The sequence below is a fragment of the Bos mutus genome, chromosome 1, assembly GCF_027580195.1.
Source record: "Bos mutus isolate GX-2022 chromosome 1, NWIPB_WYAK_1.1, whole genome shotgun sequence".
NCBI lineage: Eukaryota > Metazoa > Chordata > Mammalia > Artiodactyla > Bovidae > Bos > Bos mutus.
Window position 1 is genome coordinate 2,251,044 of NC_091617.1, and position 15,837 is coordinate 2,266,880.

General features: G+C 47.6%; 1 protein-coding gene across 7 annotated transcripts in view; it reads right to left on the reverse strand.

Moving 5' to 3' along the window:
* EVA1C (eva-1 homolog C) overlaps positions 1-15,837 on the reverse strand; it is a 128,778-nt gene that overhangs the window by 46,381 nt on the left and 66,560 nt on the right. For 6 of the 7 annotated variants that reach the window (XM_070367128.1, XM_070367142.1, XM_070367118.1 and 3 more), the window contains 2 exons: positions 15,158-15,310; positions 2,250-2,393 (listed from right to left, as the gene is read on the reverse strand). In XM_070367128.1, the coding sequence (XP_070223229.1) occupies positions 2,250-2,393; positions 15,158-15,310 (297 nt within the window). The remainder of the gene's footprint in view (positions 1-2,249; positions 2,394-15,157; positions 15,311-15,837) is intronic. The other variant, XM_070367133.1, reaches the window with a different exon arrangement.

Here is a 15,837-nt window from a genome sequence, read left to right on the forward strand (position 1 = left end):
GAGCCATTAAGCGCATCTCTCTTCCTCCACTGATAATTCATAACGGCGTCTTTTCTTTTTTAACTAAAACATACCAACAACGTGCTGAACGAGTGAATGAAGGAGAGGAAGCTTGGGCTGGGACGTGTGACTCCTCAGGTCCTGAAAGCCCACCCTGTCTTAGCTAAAAGGAGCCTCAGCCTGGGCACGGCCCTCGCCTCGCCCATGAAGGCACATCAGGAAACCCACCTTACTTGCAGGTTACCGTCCTGCCCTTCCTTCCACGCTCAGCTAGAGAGACCTGCAGTTACTGGAACTTCAGACTGATCTATGCAGCTTTTTGGGGTTTCCCAGGTGGCGCTAGTGGTAAAGAACCTGCCTGCTAATGCAGGAGACATAGAGACGCAGGCTCCATCCCTGAGTGCGGAAGATCCCCTGGAGGAGGGCACGGCAACCCACTCCAGCATTCTTGCCTTGGAGAATCCCATGGACAGAGGAGCCTGGCAAGGCTGCAGTCCATGGGGTCACACAGAGTCGGACACGACTGAAGCGATTTAGAACACACATGTGACTTCTTGAGTTTCTTGAGGAAACTCAACCAGAATAGGTTCCAGGCTACCCAGAGCTGCTTCACACGGGAACCAGTAAAGACTGGAAGGCAAATCAAACCGTGCCTCCTGGAACGTGAATGTGGGCGCTATTATTTTGGGACTGTATTTCTGTAGTTACTTCACTGTACCTATTCCAGCTCTGATATTGCAGAGGACATATTTAGCTCAGGATATAAAATGCTGTGGTTGCAACAAAATATTATTGAGCTGTAAAAAGGAATGATGTACTGGCATGTACTCCACCATAGATGCACCCTGAGGACATACTAGGCAAAGAAGCCAGTCACAGAGAATCACACATTGTCCAACTCCATCCATACGAAATGTCCAGAAGAGGTAAATCCATAAGATCGGAAGTGGTGGTTGCTTGAGGTGGGACTAGGGGGCGAGGGGTGGATTGGGGGAGGACTGCTAAAGGGTCCAGGGTTTCTTTGGGATGTGATGAGACTGTTCTTAAATTTTTAAAAATTTTCATTTATTTTACTGACTGTGCATATGTGATCTTAGTTCCCTGACCAGGGATCGAACTTCTACCCCTTCAGTAGAAGCTTGGAATCTTAACCACTGGACTGCTGGGGAATTCCCAAGAATGTTCTTAAGTTAATTGCAATGGGAGTTGCACAATGCTGTGACTCTATTGAGACCACTGATTTGTATGATTAAGGGGTCAACTGTATAGTTTGTGATTTATAGCTCAATAAAGCTGTTTAAAAAAAGAAGAAGAAGAAAAGGCTAGGGGTACCTGGCAGGGAGAAAGAGGTTTCCATGAGCACAAGTATTGGGTTCTTCAGTTACGACGTTCTTTGCTTTTCCTTTGCTTCTATACTTATTTGAAAACAGAAACAAAAACCCCTCAGCAGTCCACGTGTCAGGATTACAAACTAGAAATCCATGGTGCCCTCAGGGGTAATTAACACTTGATTTATAAATGTCGCTTTATAAAATTGGAATCAATTGAACCAAGAATTTCATTTTATGATTGGAAGACACTAGGAAAAAAAAGTAAGGCTGTCATGTAACATATTTAAAGGCTATAGGTAAGCATTTGATCTGTTGGCTTAACCCCAGGGATACATCGATAAAATGGCTATTGGCAGTCCTGAGAATTAGTCATTTTAGGGCCCAAACGCAAGACTGGAAGATTAACTAGGAGTCAAGCAATACTCCGTGAACTTACATGACGTATCTATAAATTCTAGAGCCTCCTGAGAACTCAGATTAAAATCGTTCTTCTCGGTGACATCCGCTTTATCCCGTTTCCTTATTCTTCTCCTTCCCTCCCCTCTTGCTGCCAATCTGATTACTAAAATCACTTTTCTTTTTTTTTTGGCCATGTGGCATGCAGGATCTTAGTTTCCCTACTAGGGATCGAACCCATGTCCCCTGCAGTGGAAGGGCAGAGTCCTAACCACTGAACCACAGGGAAGTCCAGCTAAAAGCACCTTTGACCCAAGAAAATTCTATCGCTTATGACATGGACATTATAAACGAGGATAAAGGACAGGAGGAAGCCTCATGAGTGTGACAGAAGACAACACAGTGTCAGGGTGTGTTGGGCAGATGCCATGACTTGTTGCTCCAAACCTCCTTCTGTTCACACGACCACCGCCTCCCCAGGAGGCAAAATCTCCAAACGGCTGGCGGAGGGTGTATCCTTACCACACGCGTAGAAGACCGAGAGATATTTTTTCACTCCTGGCAGACAGGGGCTTCCGAAATGGTGGTTGTTGACGAGGACTTTGCACCTCTGCTTCCCGTAACATCTCCTGGATAACACGTGCAGAGCCGAGTAAGACAGACAATCTGAGAGGCAGGAGACATCAAAAACTTCTAGGTTAGAATCCATGTATGGCTTCGGTTATTTTCTGAGCCGGACTTCACAGTTCATGGAGATTAGCTGTGATTATTCGATTATTTTCCGTCTCATTAAAGCACCCCACAGAAGGCTGAATACTATACAGGCAGTGCTGGAAGGGCTTAATCAGCTTACTCTAATACTCTGCTGTCATGGTCTGAAAACCTATCTATATATCATATTGTGTTATATATTATAATATTAGCGATTTACTAAAATTTTGTTTTCTTTTTAGTTTTTATTGGAATATAATTGCTTTACATAATGCTGTGTTAGTTTCTGCCGTACAACACCGTGAATCAGCTACAGGTATACACCCACCCCTTCCCTCTTGAGCGCTCCACTCAGCCACACCCCCATCCCAGCCTTCTAGGCCACCACCGAGCACATGATTGAGTTCCCGTGCTGTGGCAGCTTCCCATCAACTGTTGTACACACAGCAGCGTGCATCTGTCAATGCTCCTCTTCCAGTTCACTGCCCCTCTCGTTTCCCCCGGCTGTGTCCACACTTCAGTTCTCTGCATCCATGTCTCTATTTCTGCCCTGCAAATAAGTTCATCTGTACCATTTTTCTTGATTCTGTATATATGCATTAATATGCGATATCTGTTTTTCTCTTTTTGACTTCACTCTGTATGACAGACTCTACGTGCACCCACGTCTCTACAAATGAGCCCATCAGAAATCCTTATACATTTTTGAACAAGGGGGCCTACATCTGCATTTTACACTGCCTCTGCCCAGTCATGTAACTGGTCTTGCATACACAGCAGGCAAAACGTGTAAAACACTGAATAAAGACTCTTTCTTTTACTCCTTTAGTTTAGTTATTGGTTACTGCTCTTTGAAACAGTTTAGTTATTGGTTGATTTTGAGAATCCTTCTCTCCTATGTGAACATAAGCACTGTGAGGACAGGGGCTATTTCTATTTTGTTCATCATCTAGTTTTTCCGGCCTGACCAGCTGTGGAAATCCAATAGCTGATGAATGAATGAACGGGCAGATGGATGAAGAAACATTTGGCCAGCTTTTTCGGCACTCTGGCACAAGATCTTCACCGTTACTAAATATTAACTGAACACGTATGGAGAATGAGGCACTGCGTCATGTGCAGTCCAAAGAAAACAACCGAGAGAAGCCCGCCATGAGTCCACAGGATGTGCGATGGGGCTGGAAGACAGAGCCCATTCAGGTGACCTGCCGTCTAGCAACGTGAAACAGGGTGAGTACCAGCAGTGATGGTTTAGACAGGACGTGACGGGGTCGGAGGAGGCAGAGATTGCTGGGGACCAGAGTGGCCAAGACAGGCCTTACGGAGGAGGGGGCTTGGTCCTTGGAGAAGGGAAATGACCAGGGTACCGGCAGGCCAAGAGAGAAAGGCATAAACACCAAAGTCAGTGAGCCGGAAGCACTTAGCGGGCGTCTAAGGGCTGAGCCTGAGCTGGAATAGCAGGTGCGGGCAAGTAAGTTGCAATACTCGATGAGGAAAAGTAAAAGAGAGCAAGGTCCAACTTCTTCTGAAAGCTGAGCTAGAGACTTTGAGCTCTATTCTGCAAGTGCCAGGGGCCCCAAGAAACACCCTGATGCTTGCGTCCTTTGGGGACATCGCTATTGGGTGCCCTGGGAGAGACAAGGAACCAAAGGGAGGGAGACTGGTTTGGAAGCAATTTTAATCATACCTGTTGGGAGGAATTAAGGGCTTGAACAGCAGGGAACAGAGAGGGAGAGAATTCTAGAGACCCTGCAAAGTTCAGCTCAGTTACGGTAACAGCAAGCATTCTGCTGAGGCTGTGTTTCACTCGTGTGTCTCATGAGATAGGTTGTTGATTATACATCTTATATTTCATAGAAAATATACAGAGAATATGATATATTATTAGTATCATAAGTTGTTTATATAACAATATGCAGCTAGATAAAGGTGGGGAAGCTCACATCTCAGAGAAGTTCCATCTCTCCCTCTTATATTAATATTTTAGAGATCCGTAAGAGTCCAGTTGAAAGCAAGAATCTGTGGTAAACACCAGAGAGGTGGGAAGACAATGATCTTAAGGAAATGACGATTAAATAAATACATACACACATATATGAAACATATAAATTAGATATATTTATTTATATGTGTTTATTTTATATTCTCACATATAATAATATATGGAGCATGCTTATATGGATCATATAAACATATATGTATAAATGTGTGTGTGTATATATATGGGCATATATATGAATATATATGTACATATTTTTGCAACATAGCTTGTTTGGTTTAGTTGCTAAGTCATGTCCAACTCTTTTGTTACCCCATGGACTGCAGCCCACCAGGCTCCTCTGTCCGTTGGATTTTCCAGGCAAGAACACTGGAGTGGGTTGCCATTTCCTTCTTCATGTTATATACCTAAAAGTATGTAATATGTATATCTCAACAAATGATGAGGAACATTATTATGAAGGCACTTGATCTGAATATCTTCATGAAGGTTCTGGTTTATTTGCCAAGTCCAATCCCACAATGCCTGATCACTGGAGTGCATGGCACACGGTAGGCAGCCAACAATGATGAATTCAATGAATGGACCGGTGGACTGGCCTGGACACCAGGAAATGCAAACATCCCATACACCTGGCTTTGGAATGTGTTCTGGGAGGGTGACCCATGAGTTCGAATCTACGCTGAGAAAAGCTGCCTGGAGGGGCCGTCGGAAGCTGTCATCCTCTTGTTGGCCCCTGGGTCAGTTCTACTTGGCAACTTGCATCTGTTTTCTGACTGCGTCTGAATACTTCAGTCTAAAGGACGCATCTTGCTGGGCTAAATTTGGTGGGGTTCTCATAAATGACAGAAAAGTAAACTGAGCAAGTCAGGCAGCCATTGAGGATGGAAGGAGAGGTTTTGAAGTGCCAGAGCATCAAGCATGTCTCTGTGAAGAGTAAAGACTAACAGCCTGAACAGTGTTCTGGCAGCCCACCCAGGGCTCAAATCAGACCACGTAAAGTGGGCTTGATAAAGAGACTTTACAAAGGCGTGAATGGGATATGAACCCCTCAAAGGATGGTGCAGGGCCCTGAGGAGGAACAGCAGAGAGAGGCTACCAGCCCCGAGCCTGAGGGGCGAGGGTAGGGGTTTCCAGGACACGGGCTGCCCCACCGAGCGGGCTGCTGCATGGAGCTGGGTCTGCAGTGGGCGCTCCCTGTGAGTCGCGTTGTGTTCCCTTAGCCGCTTTTGTGCCTGGATCTGTCATTGGATGGGGAGCTCCTGGAGGGCTCTGGGGTTTCTCTGCTGTTTGCCCAGAACCTACTATCTGTTCAACTCCCTGAGACTCTGTGTTCCTCCCCCAGAGCTACAGGAACATCATTTTTACCGTCTTTCTGTGAGACTTGTGCAAAGCAACTGCAGGAGTCAAAGCGCACATAAATGTGAACTGCTCTCACCAGCTGTCGCTGAGGTTGAATGAGCTCCCTCGCTGAGCCTGTTTCCTCAGCGGAATAGTGACCATATGGAGAGCAGTGCTGATTTACTGGCTGGCATGAGTACTGCACGAAGGTTACATTTAGAGGGCCCAGTGGCAGCATCCGGTGTTCGTCAGTTACCGTGACTGACATCGGGCCACTACCTCAGATGGGAAAGCGGTACTTCTACAAAAGGCCTTTGGGACTTAGATAATTTATAGTCTGAACTAAATGCCTTCTTTGGTTCTTTCAAGTGAAAACAGGCATATGGAATGATGAGATATACTATATACTACACACACAAATACTGGAAGGAGAATCACTAAGATTCTCAGGGGGCTATTTTTGGCTGATGAGAAAGAATTTTTCCCCCCTATTGATTTTAAGATACTTTCCAAGTTTTTGTGAGTTTACATTGGTTTGAAATGAAAGCGTACAAAATGAACTTTCTTAAAAAGAAAAACAAAATTCATATCTGGATAGAAGACAGATTTTCAATATGAGTGTCTCTGGGGTAATTTTTTTCAGAAATGTAAATTTTTCTGCAAATGTAATGATAAATGATCCTTTTGTATACCTCAATTTGCCCCAGGAGCTATGGGAAGTTTATCTAGGAGTAAAGATATATCCTTTGAATTTTCTTCCCGTTTACTTAAAATTTTTTATTGAAGTAGGATTAATTTACAATGTTGCGTTAGTTTCAAGAGTATAGCAAAGCGATTCAGTTATACATATATGTTCTTTTTCAGATCCTTTGCCATTACAGGTTATTACAAGACACTGAATGTAGTTTTCTGTGCTACACAGTAGGTCCTTGTTGCTTACCTGCTTTATGTATAGTAGTGTGTATCTGTTAATCCCAAACTCCTAATTTATCCCCCTAGTACTCTTGCCTGGAAAGTCCCATGGACGGAGGAGCCTGGTGGGCTGCAGTCCATGGGGTCGCTAAGATTCAGACACGACTGAGCGACTTCACTCTCACTTTTCACTGTCCTGCATTGGAGAAGGAAATGGCAACCCGCTCCAGTGTTCTTGCCTGGAGAATCCCATGGACGGAGGAGCCTGGTGGGCTGCTGTCTATGGGGCTGCACAGAGTCGGACACGACTGAAGTGACTTAGCAGCAGCAGCAGCAGCAGCAGCAGTCCCCTGTAGTTCATTTTTTTTTTTACTATTTTTCATTGCTTTGTGGGTGCACAGGGTTGATTATGAATATTTTTGCTGTCTTTAGGAGCCTTATTATTATTTGGACATTTATCAATTGGAAATTTATCTATTATTAGCACATTTATCAATTGGAAAAAACCCTACATCTCAAGATTGAGAATGAGCTGTATGACTTCCGTATAAGCCACCTATATTGAAAAGAAGTAACAAAAGAATTATGAAGTTATTCTTGGAAGTCCAACAACTATTATTGTTTTTTCTGTAAGCTACTATTTTTTTCTGTTTCAAATACATGTTTATAGCCGAAAACTTGAAAACCACAAGTACTGCTAAACCAGGAAAATAAAAATCCTCAGTAAATTCCATAATCAAGAAAAACAATGGCTAACCTTTAAAGAGCATCCTTCTAGTCACTTCTATATTTAAATATCCTTCCCCCTCAATGGATCATATACATATGACTCTGTATGCTGCTTTTCCTCATTTATTAGCATATTTATGAAAATTTTTTAACAGAAGCATCATTTTAAAGAGTTGTATAGTTTCTCACTTTATAAATGTGCCAGCTCTATTTACAATACCCTATTGGTAGATGTTCCGATGGTTTCCATTGTTTAATGCCATAAAGAATTGTGCGTGAAACATCCTTAGAGCCAAATACTTGCACACGAGCATGACGGTTTCTAACTCTTGGAAGTAGATTGCTTTGTCAAAGGGTATTCAAAATATTAAAGCTTTTGATACATGCTGCCAAGCCGTTCAGGAGGGTTGTATCAATTCACACTCTTGCCAGAAATATGTGAGAGCCCCAGAAACTTTATATTTTCTTAGGATGTGTGCCTGACCATATTTCTTAAGGCTAACAGAGGAAGAGCGTGGGGAAGACTCTATTTGCAAGACCACAATCCTCTTGGACCCAGCAGGTCCTGTGACCAGTGTGATTTGCAGAGACAGGCTTCTGCACTCATAGTTACCCTGGGAGCAAAAGAATTTATCTTGGTGAGAGTGAAAGAACCCACGGTGTATTTTTAGGAAGAGGCCCAAGGTAATTCAGGTCCTATGTAGCTCTGACCATTTCCTTGTTGACACTGAGCGCTGAACCATTGGCAGGATTCTTTTTTTTTTTTTTTTTAAGTGGTTATTTCCCTCCCAGCCTGATTTTGTTTGCACCTCTCTACCTGGCAAACTACCCTCCGCCCCAATACATGTGATAACAAGATACTCAACTATTTAATTTTTATATTTTTGGCTACCGTTTCACACTGAAACTGCATTTAATCGCTCTTTACAACCTGTGTTTATTTAGATAATTAGGCGGGTTGCTCTTACTAGACTGTCTTGGCAGTGGGAGCCCCTGGCACCTTGATCTTTGGCTGAAAAGTCCAGGCCTGCCCACACTTGGCCGTGGGGTGGCCTTAGTCCAGCCTTTGAGACCCACTGTGTGGTTTTTCTCACTCTCTTATTAAGGAAATAGCACCCCTGGAGCCCACCCAGAAAGTATAACTGCTGCAGGAAATGACGTGCCATGGTGGACACCCAGGGAGCTTTCTGGAAGCCTGCCTTCCAGAGTCCATGCCCAGGTCTGTGGGAAGGCGTATCCTTTCTTGTGTCAGATGCTGCTCCACTGGGGTTTCTCTGAGACCAGCGCTGATCAGCCACTTTTTAATTTTCTTTCAGTTTCTTTTCCAATACAGGAGCCATAACTTCTTTCTTTTTTAAAAAAAATTTGGCTGCACCACGTGACACGTGGGATCTTAGTTCCCTGACGAGGAATCAAACTCGTGCCCCCTGCATTGGAAGCTCAGAGTCTTAACCACTGAACCTCCAGGGGAATCCCAAAAGGAGCTGTAAGTTCTGAAGGATCTGACTTGCCTGAAGATCTTTCAGAAATGTCTTTGCATCATCGCCTTCAATAGAGACACCAGATCTGTGTTTAAACTTGTATGACAGTTCAGTTCAGTTCAGTTCAGTCGCTCAGTCGTGTCTGACTCTCTGAGACCCCATGTACTGCAGTGCACCAGGCTTCCCTGTCCATCACCAACTCCTGGAGCTTACTCAAACTCATGTCCATCGTGTCAGTGATGACATCCAACCATCTTATCCCCTGAAGTCCCCTTCTTCTCCTGCCCTCAATCTTTCCCAGCATCAGGGTCTTTTCAAATGAGTCAGCTCTTCGCATCAGGTGGCCAAAGTACTGGAGTTTCAGCTTCCGCATCAGTCCTTCCAATGAACACCCAGAACTCAGCTCCTTTAGAATGGACTGGTTGGATCTCCCTGCAGTCCAAGGGACTCTCAGGAGTCTTCTCCAACACCATGGTTCAAAAGCATCACTTTTTTGACAGCTGGCGTGGTCATCAGCCTTGCTGCTCTTCCTAATTTTTTTGCTTGAAAGCTGTGATGATCAGCCTTTGTGTTAGTTCCTGGGGCTGCAGTAACAGAGAACACACACTGGGTGCCTTAAACAATAGACTTCTGTGTCCTCTCAGTTCTGAGGCGGGAAGCTGGAGCTATCCTGCGGGTTGGCCCCTTCTGAGGATCCCTTTCTTGCAAGTGGCCGACCTCTCCTTGCGCCCTCACGGTGTCTTCCCTGTGTGCGCCCGTGTCCTGAGCTCCCCTTCCTGTGAGGACAGCGGTCACACTGGATGAGGGCCCTCCTTATATTACCTCAAATTAGTCACTGCTTTAAAGGCGCATCTCCTCAAACAGTCACATTCTGAGGTACTGGGGGTTAGGACATCGACAAGGGGATTTTAGGGGGACACAGTTCAGCCCACAACAGCCTTCCGGATGGCCCTCCACGGAACTCACATCCACATGTAGCCTCCTCCCTCGAGGAATCAGCTGGTCTCTGTGACGGCAGACTCTGGAGAGGTGACAGGGTGTGGCTTCCATTTGCTCCTCTGCCTCTCGGGCTCTGGAAGAAGCCGGCTGCCATGTTGCAAGGACGCTCAAGAGACCCAAGTTGAGAGAACCAAGGCCACCCATGAACAATCAGCACCAACCTGTGCATTACATAAGGGAGCCTCCTTGGATGCTCAGCCCTCAGATGACCGCACCCCAAGCCGATAGCCTGGCTGCAACTCCGCGAGGCCTCACGAGACCCTAAGTAAGAACTTCCCAACCAGGCTACCCTGGAACCCCTGCCCCCCAGAAACTGTGAGGCGCTAACTGTTCGTTTTTGTTTTGAGCCATTAAACTTGGGAGTATTTCATTACATTGCAATAGCCTCTGGAGCACAGTGGCTAGTAACGCTGCAGCACGCCAGGCCTCCCTGTCCTTCACTGTCTCCCAGAGTTTGCTCAAGTTCACGTCCACTGAGTCGGTGATGCTATGTAACCGCCTCATCCTCTTGCCGAGTAACTGAGAGCTGAAGCCTTGCTCCGCTCTGCTTCCTGACTGCGTGTGCCAATCTGCACTGGGTACCCAGACTCCGAGCCTGCGGGACTGCCCCAGACTTTAGCTTATATCACAAGAGGAAAAGCACACACGTCCCCTTGCAGAGGCCCACGGCGAGCCCTGACCACTTGGCGTTCAGGCAGCTATCATTCCAAGTTCATGCCAGGTTCCAGGGCCAAAAATAAACAGCCCTTTCTCCTTCTTCAAAGCGCTAAGGCTGAGCCGCAGTAATAACTGGGAACCGAGAGCACAGCTCTCACGCCGGCGGCCCTTGGACCGGATGGGGCCTGTAGGCATGTTTTATTTGGCTCTCACAGTATTTTAAAAGTTGGGAAACTTTACATTTAAAAAAAAAATCAGATTTTCAGTATCTCCCAAGAGGTTGGAAGCTATGACAACACCAGGCCCACATACCAAGCCGGCAACCATCCACTTGCTGAGCCCAGCGTAGGCGCCTCACTTAGGAACAGGGTAGGGGTGGTTCTAATTCATTCATGGGGCTTAAGATTCACTCGGGCACCTACTCTGGGCCAGGCCCTGCTCTGCTGGCTGGGAATCCTCATGGCAGAGACACACAGCACCTCTGCAGTGCTGGCCTGCTCCTGGGCAGAGAGACCACAAGCACCTAAGTGACTCCAGACTGTGAAGACAGTCAGACAAGGACAGCTCGAGGCGGAGACCAGGGCGAGGTGCCATGGTGGCAGGGTGCCTCGGAAGATCTCTGAGATGATGTCCGAGCAGACTCCCGAATGATGAAACGAAGCTGACCATACAAAGATGTGGGGTGAGAACATCCCAGCCCAAAGGCAGAGCTTGTGCAAAGGCACTGTGGTGTGAATGAGTGTGGAGGGCTCCAGAGGCGGGACCACAACTGGGGACTGGATTTATTCTGATTACAGAAGACAGAGTGGGGGGCTGTGATCTGAGTTGCCTTAGAAAAGCTCCTTCCAACTGCTAACAAAGAAGTGGCTAAGGGAGGGAACAGAATCAAGGAGAAGGGAGGAGGCCCAGATGGTCTAGATGAGAGAAGTCCAGAGTGGGCTGGGAGCAAACGGGCTGGATTTGGGATCCTGAGAGCAGGGAGTGCCCACAAGACTTGCAGATGCAGCGGAAGGGGCATGGGGTCAAAAGAGGGAGTCCAGCTTTCTAAAGTGGGGGATATTAAAGTGTGCTTACACCAGATGGGAAACTGACGATTCTGTGGGACAAACACGCCAAGTGCGGTTTAAAGCCTTCATGGACAGTTTACCTGTGCCGAGGAGTAGAGAATTTCTTAGCATTCAGTAAGATTAAGAAAGTTCATTGGCCCAGGAAGCCAAGGTTTCCTGGCTCCGCATACATGCACAGTCCCGCCCTTCGGTGCTAACCCGAAAGGCGAGCACCGAGTCGAGGCCTCCACAGGGAGCTGGGAGACAAGATGAACGGGCACTTCCAGCCTGAGTGGGAGAAGGTTTGGGGGAGAATGGATCCATGTACATGTATGGCTGAGCCCCTCTGCTGTTCCCCTGAAACTACCACAACACTGTTGATTGGCTATATTCTGATACAAAATGCTTTTGCTGCTAAAAAAAAAAATCAATGGGCATTTGAGATGGTGAGTGGACAGGGACCCAAGATGGTGAGATGGATGGGCACTTTCAAGGACCCTTTCATGTTCCCCTGGACCCGTTCACACGGCAGAGCTCAGCGCCTGTGGGTCTCTGAAACTGGGTGTCGGCTCATGAATGCAGTTGTGGGGGTGGTGAGGGGAGAGGGCAGGGGTTTTACGATGTGACTCGGGCAGGGCTTCAAGCTTTTAAAACTGACCAGCCAAGCCAAGGGCTCAGTGTCCCATTCACAGACTTTTCCCCGAGTCAACAGGCTTATTCACGACTGACCCGAGGATTCCTTGAACTCTCCATGGGAACCTGTCTTTTAGCCACAGTGTCTGTTAATGTTTTCTTTGGCTGATGACTTTTCACTTTTAACCTAACTCCTGAATGCAACTTCCCAGGAATGTAAGGCAGCGACTTCCAGAACATGTCATTCAGCCAGCATGTGGATCTACCAACTTCTGCTCAGAAGAACCCCTGATTAATATTAAGTGACCCCACACCAAGGTTAAGAAGTGTAATTCCTTTCTGTAGATAGAGGTCGAGTTATCCGGGGTGCCTTGTTCAGCTAAGCAAACTAGAGGACACAGGGAGCCCCTGAAGGACGTGCAAGGGGTCAGTGATCAGACTGGCCCTTTAGAAGGCTGCCTCCGGCCACCCTGGGGGGAAAGCCATGTCTAGGGGCAGGGGGCCTCCTGAGATGACCAGGCAATGGTCCCTTGATCTAACGCAGCAGCAGGAACAAGGGAGGACGGGGTAGAGACATGAACGCTTGCAGATGTTATACGAGAGGGAAATTGGAGTTTCCAAACTCACAGGTCACTTGCTGGGGCCCCAGGCATGGACAGACAGGGGGAGCCACCCTCGTGAGTGTCTCTCTACCCACATGGCAGCCAAGCCTGTTAAAATGGGGGCTAATTAAGAGAGGCCAGATGCCCACTTCAGGCTGCTTCTGCTGTCTGCTGGGCTGCCCTTCAGACACCCTCCACCCTCCCGACCAAGGGCCTTCCTTCCCTGAATGCTGGGCGAGGGGCCTCGGAGACATGGGACACGTGTTCCTTGTGAACTGGTTTTTGCTTCTCCCTCTAGAGAGTCTGCCTGTGTGACTAGGTCACTTTCTTTCCTTCCCCCACCTCCCCCCCAGATCCAAGATATCACTTACACATGAATTTCTTTTTAAAATTAATGTTTCATTTCACATGTGATCCAGGGATCCACTCTAGCAATTTAACACATCAAGGAGCTCGTTTCAGATTTGATGAGTGAAGTGCACCTTTTTTGCTGTTTCCCAATCGAGTCTGTTCTCCCTGGTAACACGGAGGGTCTAGGCGAGGCTGCTTCACCACTGCAGACTGGGGACTGGGATCGTTCACTTCGTGTGTCATTTCAGCCAGACTACGGTGCCCAGGGGTTTGGTCAGACACCAGTCTAGATGTTGTTTCGAAGGCATTTTTAAGATACGACTGACATTAGACATAGAGAAGAAACTTATGATTATCACAGGAGTAAAGAGATGGGATAGATTAGGGATCTGGAGTTAACAGACGCATTACATCTAAAATAGATAAACCACAAGGACCTGCTGTATAGCACAGGGAATTATACTCAGTATCTTGTAATAACCTACAATGGAAAAGAATCTGTAAAAGGTGGCAAAAGGTAAAGAATCCACCTGCCAGTGCAGGAGACGCAAGAGACGCAGATTTGATCCTCAGGTGGGGAGATCCCCTGGAGGGGGAAATGGCAACCCACTCCAGTATTCTTGCCTGGAGAATCCCATGGATGGAGGAGCCTGGTGGGCTACAGCCTATGGGATCCCAAAGAGTCAGACACAACTGAGTGACTGAGCACACATGTATATAAAACTGAATCACTTTGCTGTACACCTGAAACACCGCATTTAAATTTTAAAAAGATATGACTAACATTAAATCAGCAGACTTTGAGCAAAGCAGGTCACCCTCCATAACCTGAGTGGACCTCAACCGACCCATGGAAGGCTTTAAGAGCAAAGACAGGTCATCTGAAAAAGCTTTTCTCCAGGCTGAAATACAAAACTCTACCCATATTTCCAGTCTGCTGTCCTGTGGAATTCAGACTCAAGACTGAACATCAACTCTTACCTGCTTTTCCAGACTGCCAACCTGCCCTGCAGATTCAAACTTGCCAGGCCCCACAACTGCATGAGTCAATTTTTTAAAAGCAGTCTATCTATCTACCACCTACTGGTTCTGTTTCTCTGGAGAACCCTAATGATAATAGAAGGTGACTTTGAAGGGTGGAATGTTTCCCTGGTGGCTCAGATGGTAAAGAATCTGCCTGCAATGCAGGAGACCTGGGTTCGATCCCTGGAGGGGCGATCCCCTGGGGGAAGGCATGGCAACCCACTCCAGTATTCTTGCCTGGAGAATCCCATGGACAGAGGAGCCTGGTGGGCTACAGTCCATGGGATTGCAAAGAGTCAGACACAGTTGAGCGACTAACCCCCTCACTTTCACTTGAATGATGGCCTTTCAGACGTCGTCTTGGCTCCACACTGCAGATTTCTCAGAATGACTCGTGAGCTCTTCTTCAGCCTACAGGCTCAGAGCCTTGCACAGGCTCTTCTCTCCACCTGGACACCTTCCCCAGGGTCTGCAAGCTCTCCTCCTCGCATCTCTGCTCAGCATGCCCATCACCCCTTTACCCTGTGCCTCCCTGCAGTACCCCCCACCTGCCGGCCTGCCCTCTCTCCTTTCCTCACGTGCTTGTACCCCTAATGCTTATCAGCACCTGAAATGTGATGTATTCACTCGTGCATTATCTGCTTTCGTGTCGCATCCTTGTCCACTGCGGGAAGGTCAGCTCCAGATAGACTGTCGGTCACTAATGATCTCCCAAGCCTGGAATGGGCCTTGCATACAGTAGGCACTCAATAATGATGAGGTGCAGACTAACTCAAAGACAGACTGATTACGCAAGGAGCGGTGGGGGGCGGGGCAGAAGGAGGCAGACCCTGGTGAGTGGTTCCCCTTGCCCTTGACTTTCTCTCTAGCCAGGGTACCAGCCAGTGGGGACCAGAGCCCCAGTCTCCCCAACAGCACCCTGATAGCACCCACATAAGACACTTACCAAAGGGGGGGAGCCGCTCGGCTTCCGAGGAGCAGACATGCCTCTCCTGGGTCCTCCTGCCGTAGGTCGCAGAGTAGATGTTGAGAAACTTGGACTCGTGGCAGTGCAGTTTCAGCTCGTGGTCTTCACACACAGTTTTGTTTTTTAACTCATCTGAAGCAGAAACCAAAATCAGCGGCACCATCAGCTTCCCCAGAAGGACTCCGTGAGCATTGCCCGCATCCCAGAAGGCTCCCATCCTCTGTGGGGCTGCACCCCCGGAAGGGGACAGACGGTGTGGCCCTGCCTGCCAGGGGCTCTCTGACCCTGTGAGCCTTCTGCAGGGGGCGGGAGGGGCAATGAGTGGACCAGGGTAGAGCCCCAGGGATTACGCCAAGGACCAAACTGAGGAGGAGGAGAGACGTCAGGGTGAAGAGGCCAGGGCGTGCTGGGCCAGTCCTAGGACAAGCCTGGCCATAAAGGGAGTTCCTCTCCCTCCCCACCTGAAGACACAGATTTCTTGGTTCAAGGGAGCCTTTTCTCAAATGTCATCTAGGGACCCACACAGCTGCGTGCTCAGTCCCTCAGTCGTGTCCATCTCTTCTCGACCCCATGGACTGTAGACTGCCAGGCTCCTCTGTCCATGGAATTTCCCAGGCAAGAATCCTGGAGGGGTTGCCGTTTCCTCCTCCAGGGATCTT